Below are 13,891 nucleotides of genomic sequence, written 5' to 3'. Positions count from 1 at the left end.
TTTTCTGATTTCAATCTGTCTCACCGTTTCAGATTTTTCGGGGTCGCAACGGACTTTATGGACACACTTAAAGATTTTAATAAAAATAAGTAACGTGCTGCCCTCATGCGGAACGCTTGAGCCCTTCCCAATTTTTGTAACTGGTTTTGATCTTGCCTTGACCCAAGCTTTCAGGGAATATATATATCACTTCCACTTTGTTACTTTCCCACGTGTTTGAACAACAGGGAATCGTTCAGCTTCGTAGTTTAGATATATAGAACAAACGAAAAAACAAATCAAGACAGTATTAGTTTCTTTTAAATATGATGCACAAGATATTTATTTACTGAAATCAATTGTTTCAACTACAGATTCTGGATTTTCTGCCCATAATTTATGTCCTTTTTGCATACGAAAACGCTTCAACGTTTGACATCGAAGACATGTCCATACAATGCGCTTCTTGCGAATACGTACTTCCGCACTCAAACCAGGCTTAAGAATGCTACAGCATCCTTTACAAATTGTTCTTTTCACACTTGGATCTATCCTTAGTACGGCCTTTTTTGCAATTCCTATCATTACACTTCCATAATAAGCGGCTATATCAGGTTCCTCAGGGCACATATTCATCATAAGTTCTGCTGCTTGATAAAGATAATTCATTCTTTCGAATGATTCCTTTCCTTGTATTTTTCGTTTACCCATTGTTGATTTTGCAACTACCCAATCTGACTTTCAGTTGTTCCACGAAAATACAACTACTTTTTCACTGAATTTTTACTCTTCTTTACCAACTTTTGTTCCTGAAAGAAAAGAAAAAAGAAATTAAAAGATATACATTTTAACAAGAGACATTAACATATTGAAATAATTATGTACCTCAAATAATTATGTACCAATTATGTACAATTAGTACCTCAATTATATACCAAGAAAAGAAAAAAGAAATAAAAGATATACATTTTAACGAGAGATATTAACATATTGAAATAATTATGTACCTCAAATAATTATGAACACAGAGCTCAAGGATCGTAAAGCTAAACCTTTCAAACAGAAAATCTGAGATAATAACGGACGAAACGTCATCTAACCTCAAATATTACGAACTTTTACATATAATAAATTACTGTTTCTAAGATACATATACCATCTTCACAAGGATTTCAATGACATTAGCTCTCTTGGTATATATTCTGCTTTTATGACTTCAGACACCTACGTACCGAACTGATAAAATCAATGGCAAAATTTCATACTAGGGTTGGCAAAATTTTCCGGAATCAGAAATTTTACTTTCCGGATTCCGGAATTTTCCGATTTTACTTTCCAGATTCCGGAAAGTAAAAATTCCGGATTTGGCCATTCCTATTTCATACATATAACCCCGGTTTTATGTTCCCGCATTAATGACGGACTTATCTGGCCCCGAAAAATAACGCTATATACAGTAACGTAACCAAGAATGCATGAGTCCCCCTCCTCAGAAAATGTCAAAAGAACCTATTCTTCCTGCGTTCATGAAGACACGTAAAATTTATACAAGAACAGGAAAAAAAAATCTAACCTTGGATGTTCCTTTTAGTCAGTCACTACTTGGTCATATACAAAAATTGTATATAATAATAATAATATTTTTAATACATGTTGATGATATAGCCCAGCTTGAAGAAAGTAAAATTTAATTTGCTCTTACGTAGAAATGCGAGATATCGAAAAACCTAGTTTTTAAAAAAAAAACTGTTTTTCCCGTATTTTTTGCCTAGGAAATTTTGGGCTTTCAACCAAAGAAAGCATTTGGGATATGGTGGTTGCATAACGTTCACTTGCAGCAACAATACTGCACAATGCAAGCACGAGAACCAATCAAGACAGTCATTTCCGGACTGAACATGGGACTTACAAGTACTGGATGTTTTAAACATATTTTCTTATTTTTAAATCTATTTTTGGCATTTAAATGGGCTCTCCTTTTCCTGTAGGCCCCCGCATTACTGATCCGTTATTTACGCCAATGGTTACATATACAGTGAAACCTCTACTAACGGACACCTCTGTAAAGCGGACACCTCTCATAACTGACATATTTTGTAATCCCCAAACACTGTAATAGGAAAAAACCATGTTGACAAACCTTTTTAAAGCGGACACTCTCTAGTACGGACACGGACAGTCTTTTCTGTCTCTTATAGGTATTATTTGCCTCCATATTACGGACACTTTCTCTAAAAACAAGTTGAAAAGTACAGAAAAAATACATTTTCAGAAATGCATACATGTATCACCAAGGAAGCATTGTAATAACATTTTTCCTTGTCAACTGGCTGTTCAGAAACTCAGATGAAGCGTCTTCGTTTAACAACACTTTTATATCCTTTGCTTGCATTCCACTCCCACCAAACCTGTTTTAGAATCAAAAGTGATTGACAGTTGCCTGCCATTTGGGATGACACGTCATTCTACTGTTCCGCTGGAATCAAGCAGAAGACATATTTGGTATTTTTTGTCCGCGTATTTGCATATTGTCTTAGCGCCTCTATTTGTAGACGGAAATCTTTTTAAGTCATTCTGCATCGAATAAGCAATATGGTGTAAGTTGTTGTGAGCTTTCGAAATGCCACGAGAAGCGCTAATGTTAAAATCGAATTGATTGAATTTTCGAAGGATACTGAGGTGTGCGAAGGATAGCTGAAAATTTTTGTATCGGTAAAACACAATCACCTGAGATAATATAAAATCAAGACAAGTTAATAAAGTTGTGGTGTGAAAATGACAATGAAAATAGTGTCTCACTGCTTTGAACAAAGTTGGTGTGCAAGTGAATGTTTTTATAGAGAGCGGAATGAAAACAATTCCTGTGTTACGGCCGAAGCTAAAAGCTAAGAATTTGGAGGTAGCAACAGAAATGAATGTTTCAGATTTCAAGGTCTCGAACGAGTGGTTAGAGAAGTTTCGGATTAGACACAAAATTTCTTTCAAAGCGATTTGTGGAGAATCCGCAGATGTCGACATGCCCACAGTCATGGAACGGTTTGATAAATTACCTTCAATAGTTTGTAATTACATGTCACCTTATTTACTAATTTACGTAAGAAAATATCGAAACCTCTCTAAGACGGACACCTCTCTATAGCGGACAATTTTTGATTCCCCACGGCTGTCCGCTTTAGAGAGGTTCTACTGTATTACGTATTTAAATACGCATTCAAAGAAACCCGTATTAGCAAATTTCCCGCATTTAACAGAAAAAATGCAGAAAACCACACATTAGTAAACAGTAATATTGATATACATCCGTCAAGGGGCGCCATATTTACTAGAATCGGCAAGTCCCTTGTGTATGGGTATTTCGATAATTACTGACAAGAGCTAGTGTCAATATTTTGACAACTATAGACCGACATTAGAATCGATATTTCTGAAACATCGATTAAAGCAAAACTAATTCACAACGGTTCACGTGTATTTCGTGTATTATTCTCCTGAGCTCATAAATATTAATATTAGCGACTCTTTTCCTTGGAATTTTTATTTAGTTTTTACTTTCATATATTTGATCACTTTTGCTCTGAATTTCAGTATTTTTCAATGTCGGAAACGTGAAAATACTGGTAGTGTAGATTTTTTTAAAAAAGTTCATATTCAATTAATAGCAACACGTTTAAAGTAAGATGTTTTCTATGTTTATGTCAATTTTGTAATCTTTTTAAATGAACAAGCCTTAAAAGAGCACATCAACATCATTCACGACTACTGTTTTGAAAATACACAATGTGTTAAAATATCGTATCATATACCTAGGGTTCTTACAAATTACTTTTATCATTTTCCCTAATTTCCAGGTGCAAGACCAACCATTTCCCCTGACCCGCGACATTTAGTAAGATAATGGTGTACTGATGATGAATGCCTGTAAAAGCTAAATAAAGACTTGGGCCAATGATACTGTGCGCTGCAAAAGATCAGCAACTTTTCGTTTGCAACACTATACAGTGGACACAGAGCCATACAAAAGGCTAATAATAGTAGACATGCAAATGCAAACTAGTGTAAGCGAACCAAAGAATTGCTATTTGAGCTAGTGAAGAAACTTTATAAGACATCTTCAAATAATATTACACATTAAATTTCTTATATAGAAATTGGCCGCTCTTCTCTCCAATGAGCAGCTGTAACTGAAGTTCTTTAAAAATTGTCAACAAATTGTTTCTATTAATTTCGAAGAAAATAAGACGCGCTCCTAAAAATTTAGTAAACAAACGAAAAAACAATAATTTCATGGAATTTCTCAATATTCTTCGAATTCAATAAAATGAGAAAATAAAACTGACAAATTTTTCAAAGCGATGTGTAAATGTATATGCAACTGTGAGAATGCAAATTGTGAATTTTTTTTCCCCTCAAACGCAAAAATATTTGAAAGTTTAACATAATGAAAGTTATGGGGAGCGAACATTACACTGCCCCGCCCATGCTAATTCTCTAACCTCTATTTTCTTGTGCCGATTTTTTTTTTCAGTTATTGCAATACATCCTAATTGTTATCACAATAAAACCTAAATTTATTATGTTATCAAACATATTAAAAGGTAACAAGAATTTTAGGAATGATCCAAAAAAAAAAAAAAAAATGGATCAAAAGATTGCGATCTTTTGGCCAAGAATTTTAGGGATGATCCAAAAAAAATGCATCAAAAGATTGAAATCTTGGCCGATAATTAGTTTTTGGATCAGGAGCTACAAAATTTTTGAATGGTCCCTAAATCGAGTTTTCGTTTTTTTTTTTTTTTTTTTCGGAATAAGCATATCATACTGAGTTAAGTAATAGTTTGTGTTGGCTCCAGATATAAGGCGTACAAGAAAATTTTTGATTGAATGAAATATATTGTTTTTTTGGATCAGAGGTCACAAAATTTTGAAACGTGCCCTAATTTTTTTTTTTTTTTTTTAAAATAAGCACATCATACTTCGGGCTTGGCTACACTATATGTAGTTCTCTAGATATAAGACCTACAAGAAAATTTTTGTCTGAAATATATTGGATCTTTAGATTTCAGAAGAACTTAAATTATATTAATTAAGTAGGAATACTACTTAAAACCTTTTAACAAAAACAGCTATGGCTACCTGTTTCAGTTACTTAGATTGACTGTTTTAAAATTGATCTCACTTTCAATTTTTTCCGGTTCCAATCGTTGTTTTTTCTTAAGTCATCTCTCTTTCTTTCTAGTTCTTTTAACTTAGCCATTTCCCTCCGTTTAAGTACTACCTGAGACCACTGATTTTCTCTTTTCTTCCAAAGCCGAATTGCATCTTGTTCTCGCACCTTTTACAGGAGTTAGAGAGTTCTGCATCTGAAGCATTGAGACATTTAATTCCACCTATGTAGGCCAAACAATCTACCAGTTGTCGTTGGGCTACTGAAGAAGCCTCTTGCAAATTTTCTACTAATAAACTTTTGTCAATAGAAATACCAGACTCTACATTTGCATTTCCATGTGAAATAATCCAGGTCATTTTCACAAGACTCCACAAGTGTTTGAATTCACTTTTGCCACTTAGAACTGATTTATAAAACTCATCAACATTTGTTTTGCTTCCATCTGAATTAAAATAAGACGCCAATACACTTTTAGAGCTGAAGAAAAGATTCGAACTCTTTCTGAACTAGCTCTGCTTTAACATCGAGACGAAACAACTGATGGAATATTTCCAAGCACTTAGTCATCCTTATCCGGGCAATTATAGGTTTATGCAAGAAAATTTCAGGATTAAGGCATGAAATGGCACGAGCAAGAGGATATCTAAGAGGACAATTTTCGAGTTTTTTTTTTTTTTTTTTTCAGTAGTGCCTATCAAAATTTTTTGGCAATCATTGAATATAGTGCACTTGTCTACTTCCTTGACATCTTTAAGCTTCCCAATGCATTTTTTTCTGCTCCGAATCCTACATTCTTTGGGACTTTCAGATTATTTTAAACTTTTAGAGCCTGCTCTCAGTTTACGTCATTGGGCATTGGCATTTAAATTTTATCATGTATTCTATTTAAAAAAAAAGTATGTTACGGTGTGAAAAAGCATTGAGTAGTAGCAATTACCCTCATTTACTTAACAGTACTTCTACACTATTATGTTCTCAACAGAAAGAAATGCCACTATTTATAACGTGAGGTGTAACAAATCAAAGTATCTTCATAAATTGCATTCTTAATATTAGAAATAATGTTGCGTACAACTGTACATGAAGTAGTAACTACCTCACAAGTTTACATACTATAAATACAATTCCTAAAGCAACGAAAATTATTTATTTCTAGTGCTTCTTTCAACAAATAATGACTGGATTATTGGCTTATCGTAACAAATAGGTAAGATGAACAAGTTTCATTTCCTGAGAAAAATCACCAATTTTCCCTGATTTCCAGGTTAAGCACAATTTTCTCTGACATTTGACCTTCGTTTCATTTTCCCTGACTTTTCCTCGTTTTGTGTTTTCCAGATTTGTAAGACCTTTCTCTCAGTGGAACTTTTTTCATGATATGCACTCCTTTTATATCAATCACCTTTTTACTTAAAGCTCCTTTTAAAGGATGGAAGAAAGTACCCAAGCAATTCTTTACACAGGAGTTCTACTGTACTTCTTTTCCTTGTCCCTGAATCGACATACACTGTTCACCTTTCCTTTCAACCATATAGTGACGAAAGTTTATTAGATCTCCCACTTCTTCATCTTTGTCTTTCGTTCACCTAATTCATCCTAATCGTACTGGGCAAACTAATTATAATGTATGATTCCGTGACTGGTTCTGAGTTCGATCTCTAGTGTGGGGCAATTGCCTCGGATTTAAACTTTAGTACTGGTTCGGAATGACTGATAACAATTTACTGAACGCCCATGACTTAATTTTTTGTTAAGAGTAACAAACTATAATTATGTAAGAACATAAGCTTCTATAAAGTAGTTGCTCTATGCAGAACTCAGCATTATTGCTATTGTTCAAGGCGTTAACGGGTACAGTCTGTCTCAAAATTGATTTTTACTTTCTATTAAATGCAAAATGACTTTTAAATTCTTAAATTTCGAGAGACACCGGTTGGGAACCACTGCGTTATGCAATAGTTCCAGTCCTTAGAGTCGGTGCTTAAAAGAACCATCAATTAGATTTTTTTTATTTATTTATTTATTTATTTTTTTTTTACAATCTGTCCAGATAGCTAAGTCAAAGCGTTCGCTACTTATTTCTCTTGTAGTGGAATACTTGTCGCCTATTTGGTCCATTGTCTGTTCCACACATCTTTCCAAACTAGACACTATTCTCAACTTCTTTTTGGCTATTGTTGTTCACGGAGTTTATAAACTATGTAGGTCAAATAATGAAACTTTAATCGGACTTAATATCCTTTACGCAGCACACGTAGATCTGTTTCTTCATAAAAGAGTGAATGGCGAATTCAACTGTCATCCTCTAACTACATCTCACACTGAATTTCAGAGTAACCATTCGCACTCCCTGTAATATTCGAGTTTATTCTAGGTATATTCCTCCACCAGCAATAATCCAAAGCTCGCTCGTATACAGGTTTCCTACTAAATTCAACACACTTCCATTTACCCTGAATGAATTTTCCGATCCGCATTGTGCGAAACTGAGCTGTAATTATATAAATGTTTGTTAATATGTTTTCTTTTTTGGTTTAACATCCCACGATTATGCTCCAAGGCTAAAGGGGACAATGGTGATGATGATGAACAAAATAATGGAATGAAACGGGAGAATCCCGAGAAAACCCACATACACGGCGTTTGTTTTATATATTGTCGGTATTGTGTTATTTCATGTTTTGTCTTGTTACTGTTCTTACACGTTTCAAAGTAAAATGGCTAACGTGCTAAATCTGAAACTATACACATAAATAAATAAACGAAATAGTAACACGCGCATATTCTATTATCCATATTCATATTTACTTCTAAATTAAAATCTTGAATACGAGGGTCACTACGAAAGTTTTGAGATGTGAAATAGCTTACATACTTAAAATCAATTTAACACTTACATTTTCTCAAAGTATTCACCATTACACTGTACACACTTTTGCATCTCGTAAGCCACTACAGCTTCTTCACGGCTGCACAATCTCTTCCCACGCATGCGATCTTTGATCCTGGGGAACAGAAAAAAATCAGACGAGGCCAGGTCAGGGCTATACGGTGCATGAGTCACAAGTTTGACCTCCGTAGATTCTAAAAACTGAATTGTGATGTTGGCTGTGTGTGCGGACGCGTTGTCATGATGAAGCAGGATCCCACGCAATCCAGTTCTTGGACGTCGTTCCAGAAGCTTCTGGAACAATTTTGTTAGGCAAACAGTGGTGTACCACTGAGCAGTAACTGTCCTTTGTTCTTCAAGTGGAACAGTTGCAACATGGCCAGATTGGGAGAAGAAAGTTGCGACCATCTTCTTCCCCACACTTTGCGGTCGCTTCACTTTCGTGGGTGGATTTTCGTCTGGAAAGATCCAAACTGTAGACTGGCGTTTATTTTCAGAGTCGAATTGATAGATTCAAGTCTAATCACCAGTAACAATGTCAGAGACGTGTCGAGAATTGCCTAAATCAAATCTTGCAAGCATTTCTTCCCATCATTCCACACGCATGCGCTTCTGCTGTTTAGTCAAAGTGTGAGGCACCCAACGAGATGAAACCTTCCTGAGCCGAAGATGATCATGAAGAATTTTTGTTACTGCTGGCGATTCAATGTTCACTGTAGATTCAATGTCCTTGAAAGTTGTTCGAGGATTTTCTCGAATCATTTGTTCCACAGCGGCAATGTTTTCATCTGACACAGCTGTTGTCGGACGTCCAGCTCTCTCTTCATCTTTAAGCGATGTCCGGCCTCTTCTGAATTCACCAAACCACCGAAAAATTGTAGCACGGGAAGGAGCAAGGTCCCCAAATGCCCCCTGCAAACGGTCAAGGCTTTGTGTCTCGTTCAAATCACTTTTGAAATCGTAAAGGATCATTGCCCGAAAATGTTCCCTTTCGAGCTCCATTCTAGACAGCCGAATACTGCTCATATCAACAAACAAGTGAAGGTGATACGGCCACGCCGATAAGTGAGGCGAGTTGAAACTTGCTTCGCCTCTTTGCTCTGGATACCACTACCGAACGCAATTGTTGGAATTCAAATACTGTGCCACAACGATGCGTATCTCAAAATTTTCGTAGTGACCCTCGTATTTACAAACTCAAGATTTTTAGTACGTATAATATAATATTAAAAATTAATTTATATATAATACTCACAATACTGCATACCATATGAAAAGAGATTTTTTAAAAAGTACCTTGGTAAGAAAATTCATTCCAGATATTGTACTCAACACTATTATTGTGAACCTTACGGTTAGTCAAACAAAAGCGAGAGTTCATGTCTTTCGAACTTAAAAGATGGGTACCCTTTGTATCGCTTGTAAACTATATACAGCGTTTTTCATATTAGAAAACTTAAATCAATTAACATATACAATAACTCGATATCAGTATCAATTAAGGATTATGGTTATGTTTTTAGTTCTGCAATCCTTTTATACAGATCACGTTACCTATGTTATCAAAGGACAAGTGAATCGACATCAGTTAATGTTACCATCGCAAGACATTTATCATAATTGCACACAAGTAATTTTAATGATCAAAAGCTGGATATGGCACTACAAAGCACTAAACAACATCAGTCTTTCCTAGAGTTCATATTAACCTATTATTTATAATTAATAGTTCGTACATTACACTAAGGTCCAAAACATATCATTCTACAACTGAAAATCGCAAAACTCACTTGACTAAAGTATATTGGTCGACACCATATTTTAAAACACATGCTATTATCTACAAAAGATATTGGTTAGCTAAAATTAATATCAACAGAACACATAAGCCAATGTTACTTCTCCTAAGAATATTCCGTTTTTTAAAAGCAAAGAATACCATTGGAGATAGTTTTTCTTTCTTTAATAGAAGTAATTTTAAATTAAATTTTACTGGTAGCATTTTAACTTATGAAGAAAGAAAAACAAGTCAAGCAGAAGAATGAACTTCGAAACACGGAACATTTGCATCTGGAAGTTTCTGGTATTCTTAATTAAGGCTTTTGGGAAGAATGCTGTAAAGGCAATATGTGTGTGCTGCAATATTTTTCTTTTTTTCTTTCACATACCAATTTCTCTTCCATATATGCATCACTGAAGAAATCATTCCATTAGTTTTTGTCTGTATGCATCTTAATTTGATTCCCCCATGAACCCTTCCTGACCTCGAGCAATCAAAGAAAAAGTTACAATATCACATGATGAAATCTAGCAATTCATATTGAAGACCTCTGATATTTTCTTTCCTAAACGGGCAACATGTAATGATTATAAGCCAACTAACGTTACCATTTGACTAGAACACACAACATATTTCTGTATATTTCATCATAAAATAGAATTCTACATCGGAATTTCAGCTAGAGAGTTTGGGTGTTTTAAGCATCATTTTATGTATTTATTTAACAATAAGTGTAAAATAACAGACTGAATCTGAACACAGATTTCAAGAACTTAAAACCTGTAATTATGAAATAGAATGGACGAATTATTCTACATGATTAACAGCTGAGAAATGAGTCATGGCCATACTATGACGTCGGAACGACTTATCTCTCAGCTGTAAATAACAAAACATTCTTATCAACCTAATTGCATAGCGCTTTCTAAGTTCTAGCACATGTCGCTCTCCAAATTTACAAGTATTTATTTATTTACCTTGTCTTTCATACTGGTGCAAAATTTTCTTTCACCGTATCTTAATACCTCGGTACTTGTGTGCCTTTCTTTTAAACACGATACCTTTAGCTCCGGTTCCATGGGCTGATAGAATGCATGAAGAATGCGGAACGTCTTAACCATTCTATCTACATTCTGTCCGCAATACAATGCGGAGAAAATGCAAATTCTTAGCCGTAACGATTTACGTTTAGTTGTCCAGTCAACATGAATGATCCGTCACCGTTTACTAGTATCGTGCTCAAAGCATTAAAGAAACGTAGGAAAAATACAAAATATTGGGTATAGAAAGTTTAATAATAAAAACCAATAAAATACTCTACTCTGGGTTAAATTCTGAACCCCTTTATTTCCTTACGATGTTCCCTTTAATCAAATTAACATGAAAACCCAGCTGGATGTAGTTACTAAGTATGCTCCAAAATTCATTGCAAACCGTTCAACTATTTTCCTCCAGTTCATGAGTTCACACAACAGACGTTGATTTCAATGTGGTGAAAAATAATAAGATTTCCGTTCCTTACAACGAAAATGTTCAAAAACGCTGGACATACGTCCTCTATATTTGAAGAGAAGTATATATACAGAGTTCCATCTGAGCTTCACGGGATCGTGAAATATTGTATTTTTGGAATAAATTTTGAACTCCCACTATCCCCTATGAATATGTCCTTTAATTAAAGTAACATGATAAAAACTTAGATCGAGGTAAGTGGGTACATGCTTAGTGTACTCGTCTTCCGTGTGAGATCCCGAGTTCGATTCCCAGCGGGAGCTTATGTGGTTCGGATCCCATGTTAAGCTGTAGGTCCATGTCTCATACAGCTTTGGTGCTGAAAGGGACGCTAAACAATATTCCAACAACTGCTTTCAATATGAAAAAATAAATTGTGGAAAGTGTCCCTTTCTTCCTTCAAATGGGAATTTTCAGAAATGTGGGATACGAGTCGGTTTATTTTTAATGAGGAGGTTGTATATAAAGTTTTATCTTTCTAACCTGACAGGTCGTGAGATACTCAATTTTTCTCATAAACTTCCCCACGCTACCTTCTTGGGATACATATTTTAATCAAAGTAACATGATAAAAAACCAGTCCGAGGTAGGTGATAACTACTTTCCAGTCAAGGTCAGTCGACCCTACTGTTCCGCGCTTTTAGGGTCGACGGAACAGTAGGAAAGAGGAAAGGAACAGGAACAGTAGGGTCGACGGACCTTGCTTTCTAGTATTATTTTCGGTTCAGCAATTTTCCCGTAATTTGATTATACGCTAGATCAGTTTAATTTTTATATATTAGATTTGTGTTCTCCGAAAAAAAGTAACTAAATATTTAGACAAACTCCTGAAATTATATGAACTTAGGAGCGTGAACACTCTACCCATTGACGAACTTTGCATACGTCACTGCTTCTGTGTATATTTTATTGAAATTTAGATCGTCTACCTTCATATGCAGAAACAATTTTTACACCGAACACAACACTGGAACTCAGGACCATGTGGTGCGAAATAATGCACAAAGCACAATATGTGATCATTTAGTCCTGTAGTTGTTTCGTCGTGCGAACGATACCATTTGAAACAATAGTAATGACAGTCACTCAGTCGTTGTTATGCACTCTGCCCGGTATGGTGATGTGGACAGAGTGCTTAAGACGTTCCGCATCCGCACGTTAGTCAGCCCGTGTGGCCGAATCCATTGCTTCCTTCAGCTATAGTAATCAATGTGGAAAGAGCTGAAACGTTCCCCATTCTTGAAGCATTCTGTCAGTGTGTGTAAACCAAAACTTATTACTCGATTTATACATGCAGATTCAGTATTTATTAAAGCTTTATTTACCCCAAAACACCGAAGTCATAATTTAACTGACACCTTTTCGGCAAATATTTATTCTCATCTCATTCTTTCAGAAAACTAATATTGCTTGCAGAACTACATCCAGTTACTACCTTAAATAAGTACAAAGGTGCAAAGGAAATTTCGTCAAAGACTACAAAAATTACGTTGTCCTAAACAGAAAAAGGTAACGAACGGGAAGTAGTTGTATAGACAATGTTGGTTTTCTGAACTGATCTGTGCTGAGAATGGCAATATTTTTTCTTTTTTGGTGCAAACGCTCTGTTGAATTATAATGTGGGTAAGTGCAGTAATAACATTTAAAGACAATCATCATTTAGAAAATGACAAAACCAATTAAATTCCATCATTTTTACTCGTTAGAATTTGAATGGTCTATTACTATTTTCACCGCAATAAATATAGACCCCATATTAGGTAGATTGACCAGATAATTGTGTTTATCCAGTACGATACAAATTAATGGAAGCCATTTCGATGGAGAAAAATGTGGTGGATCAACGCTACCACAGAGCACCACTTCAGCAATAACATCTGGGTTGGGAAGGGGGAAAGGGTTCAAACCATTCTGGACTTCGATCAACCAACCAGGATCCCGACAGTTTACGATTGTCATAGCGGATTCATCAATCAGATGCAGAAAACGTTCCCAGTTATTCCTTACACTCAGAGAACTGTACACCTCTAGACGGCGATTCTTGTTAGCCGGTGTCAACTCATGTGCCACTCATCCTTTACCTATTGCATGGAACTGGCGAACAACAGTGGTATGGTGTACCTAACTCGTCTGCAATGCTCATGATATGTTCTCTTAAGACGCTGAACTGACTGTGGAAAACAGCTTGTTGCTATCTATTACAGTTTTTTCTATGGCGATAAACACTGAAACCGAATATGGTTGGTTTCTTCCACTTTAGGTTCGAATAGGTCAACTTAGGATACGAAATTATTTTTGAGACACTGTATCGATTGAAAAAAGAAAACTGCTTTTCGGTATATTTGACCGTTTTTGCTCTATGGAAATCAATATTGAAATCAGAAGCGGTACATTTCAACCACTTCGGGTTTTTCCAGAATGTTGCAGATGGCAACGATACAATTCCTTGAGACGCTGTACGGTACCGATTGAAAAGAAAAAAAGCTTGTTGCTCTACTACGTTTTTGTCCTACCGCGAAAAAACGTTGAACCGAGAAATGGCTAATTTCAACTACTTTCGGTT

At 35.4% G+C, this 13,891-nt stretch overlaps 1 protein-coding gene across 1 annotated transcript; it reads right to left on the bottom strand.

Moving 5' to 3' along the window:
• Positions 1-321: 321 nt before the first annotated feature.
• Positions 322-690, bottom strand: Rpp21 (ribonuclease P protein subunit Rpp21). Its single transcript, XM_081732681.1, has one exon. It carries the CDS (start codon positions 688-690, stop codon positions 322-324), a length of 369 nt encoding a protein of 122 aa, XP_081588807.1.
• Between the last annotated feature and the right edge of the window lie 13,201 nt (positions 691-13,891).

This window comes from Thermobia domestica, chromosome 11 (genome assembly GCF_964235325.1).
Source record: "Thermobia domestica chromosome 11, izTheDome1.hap1.1, whole genome shotgun sequence".
Taxonomy (NCBI): domain Eukaryota; kingdom Metazoa; phylum Arthropoda; class Insecta; order Zygentoma; family Lepismatidae; genus Thermobia; species Thermobia domestica.
The sequence above is the reverse complement of the archived record's forward strand: the minus strand, read 5'-3'. Positions and strand labels throughout refer to the sequence as shown.

Coding starts and splice junctions, on each gene's coding strand:
- Rpp21 (XM_081732681.1), bottom strand. CDS start 690: ATGGGTAAACGAAAAATACAAGGAAAGGAATCATTCGAAAGAATGAAT.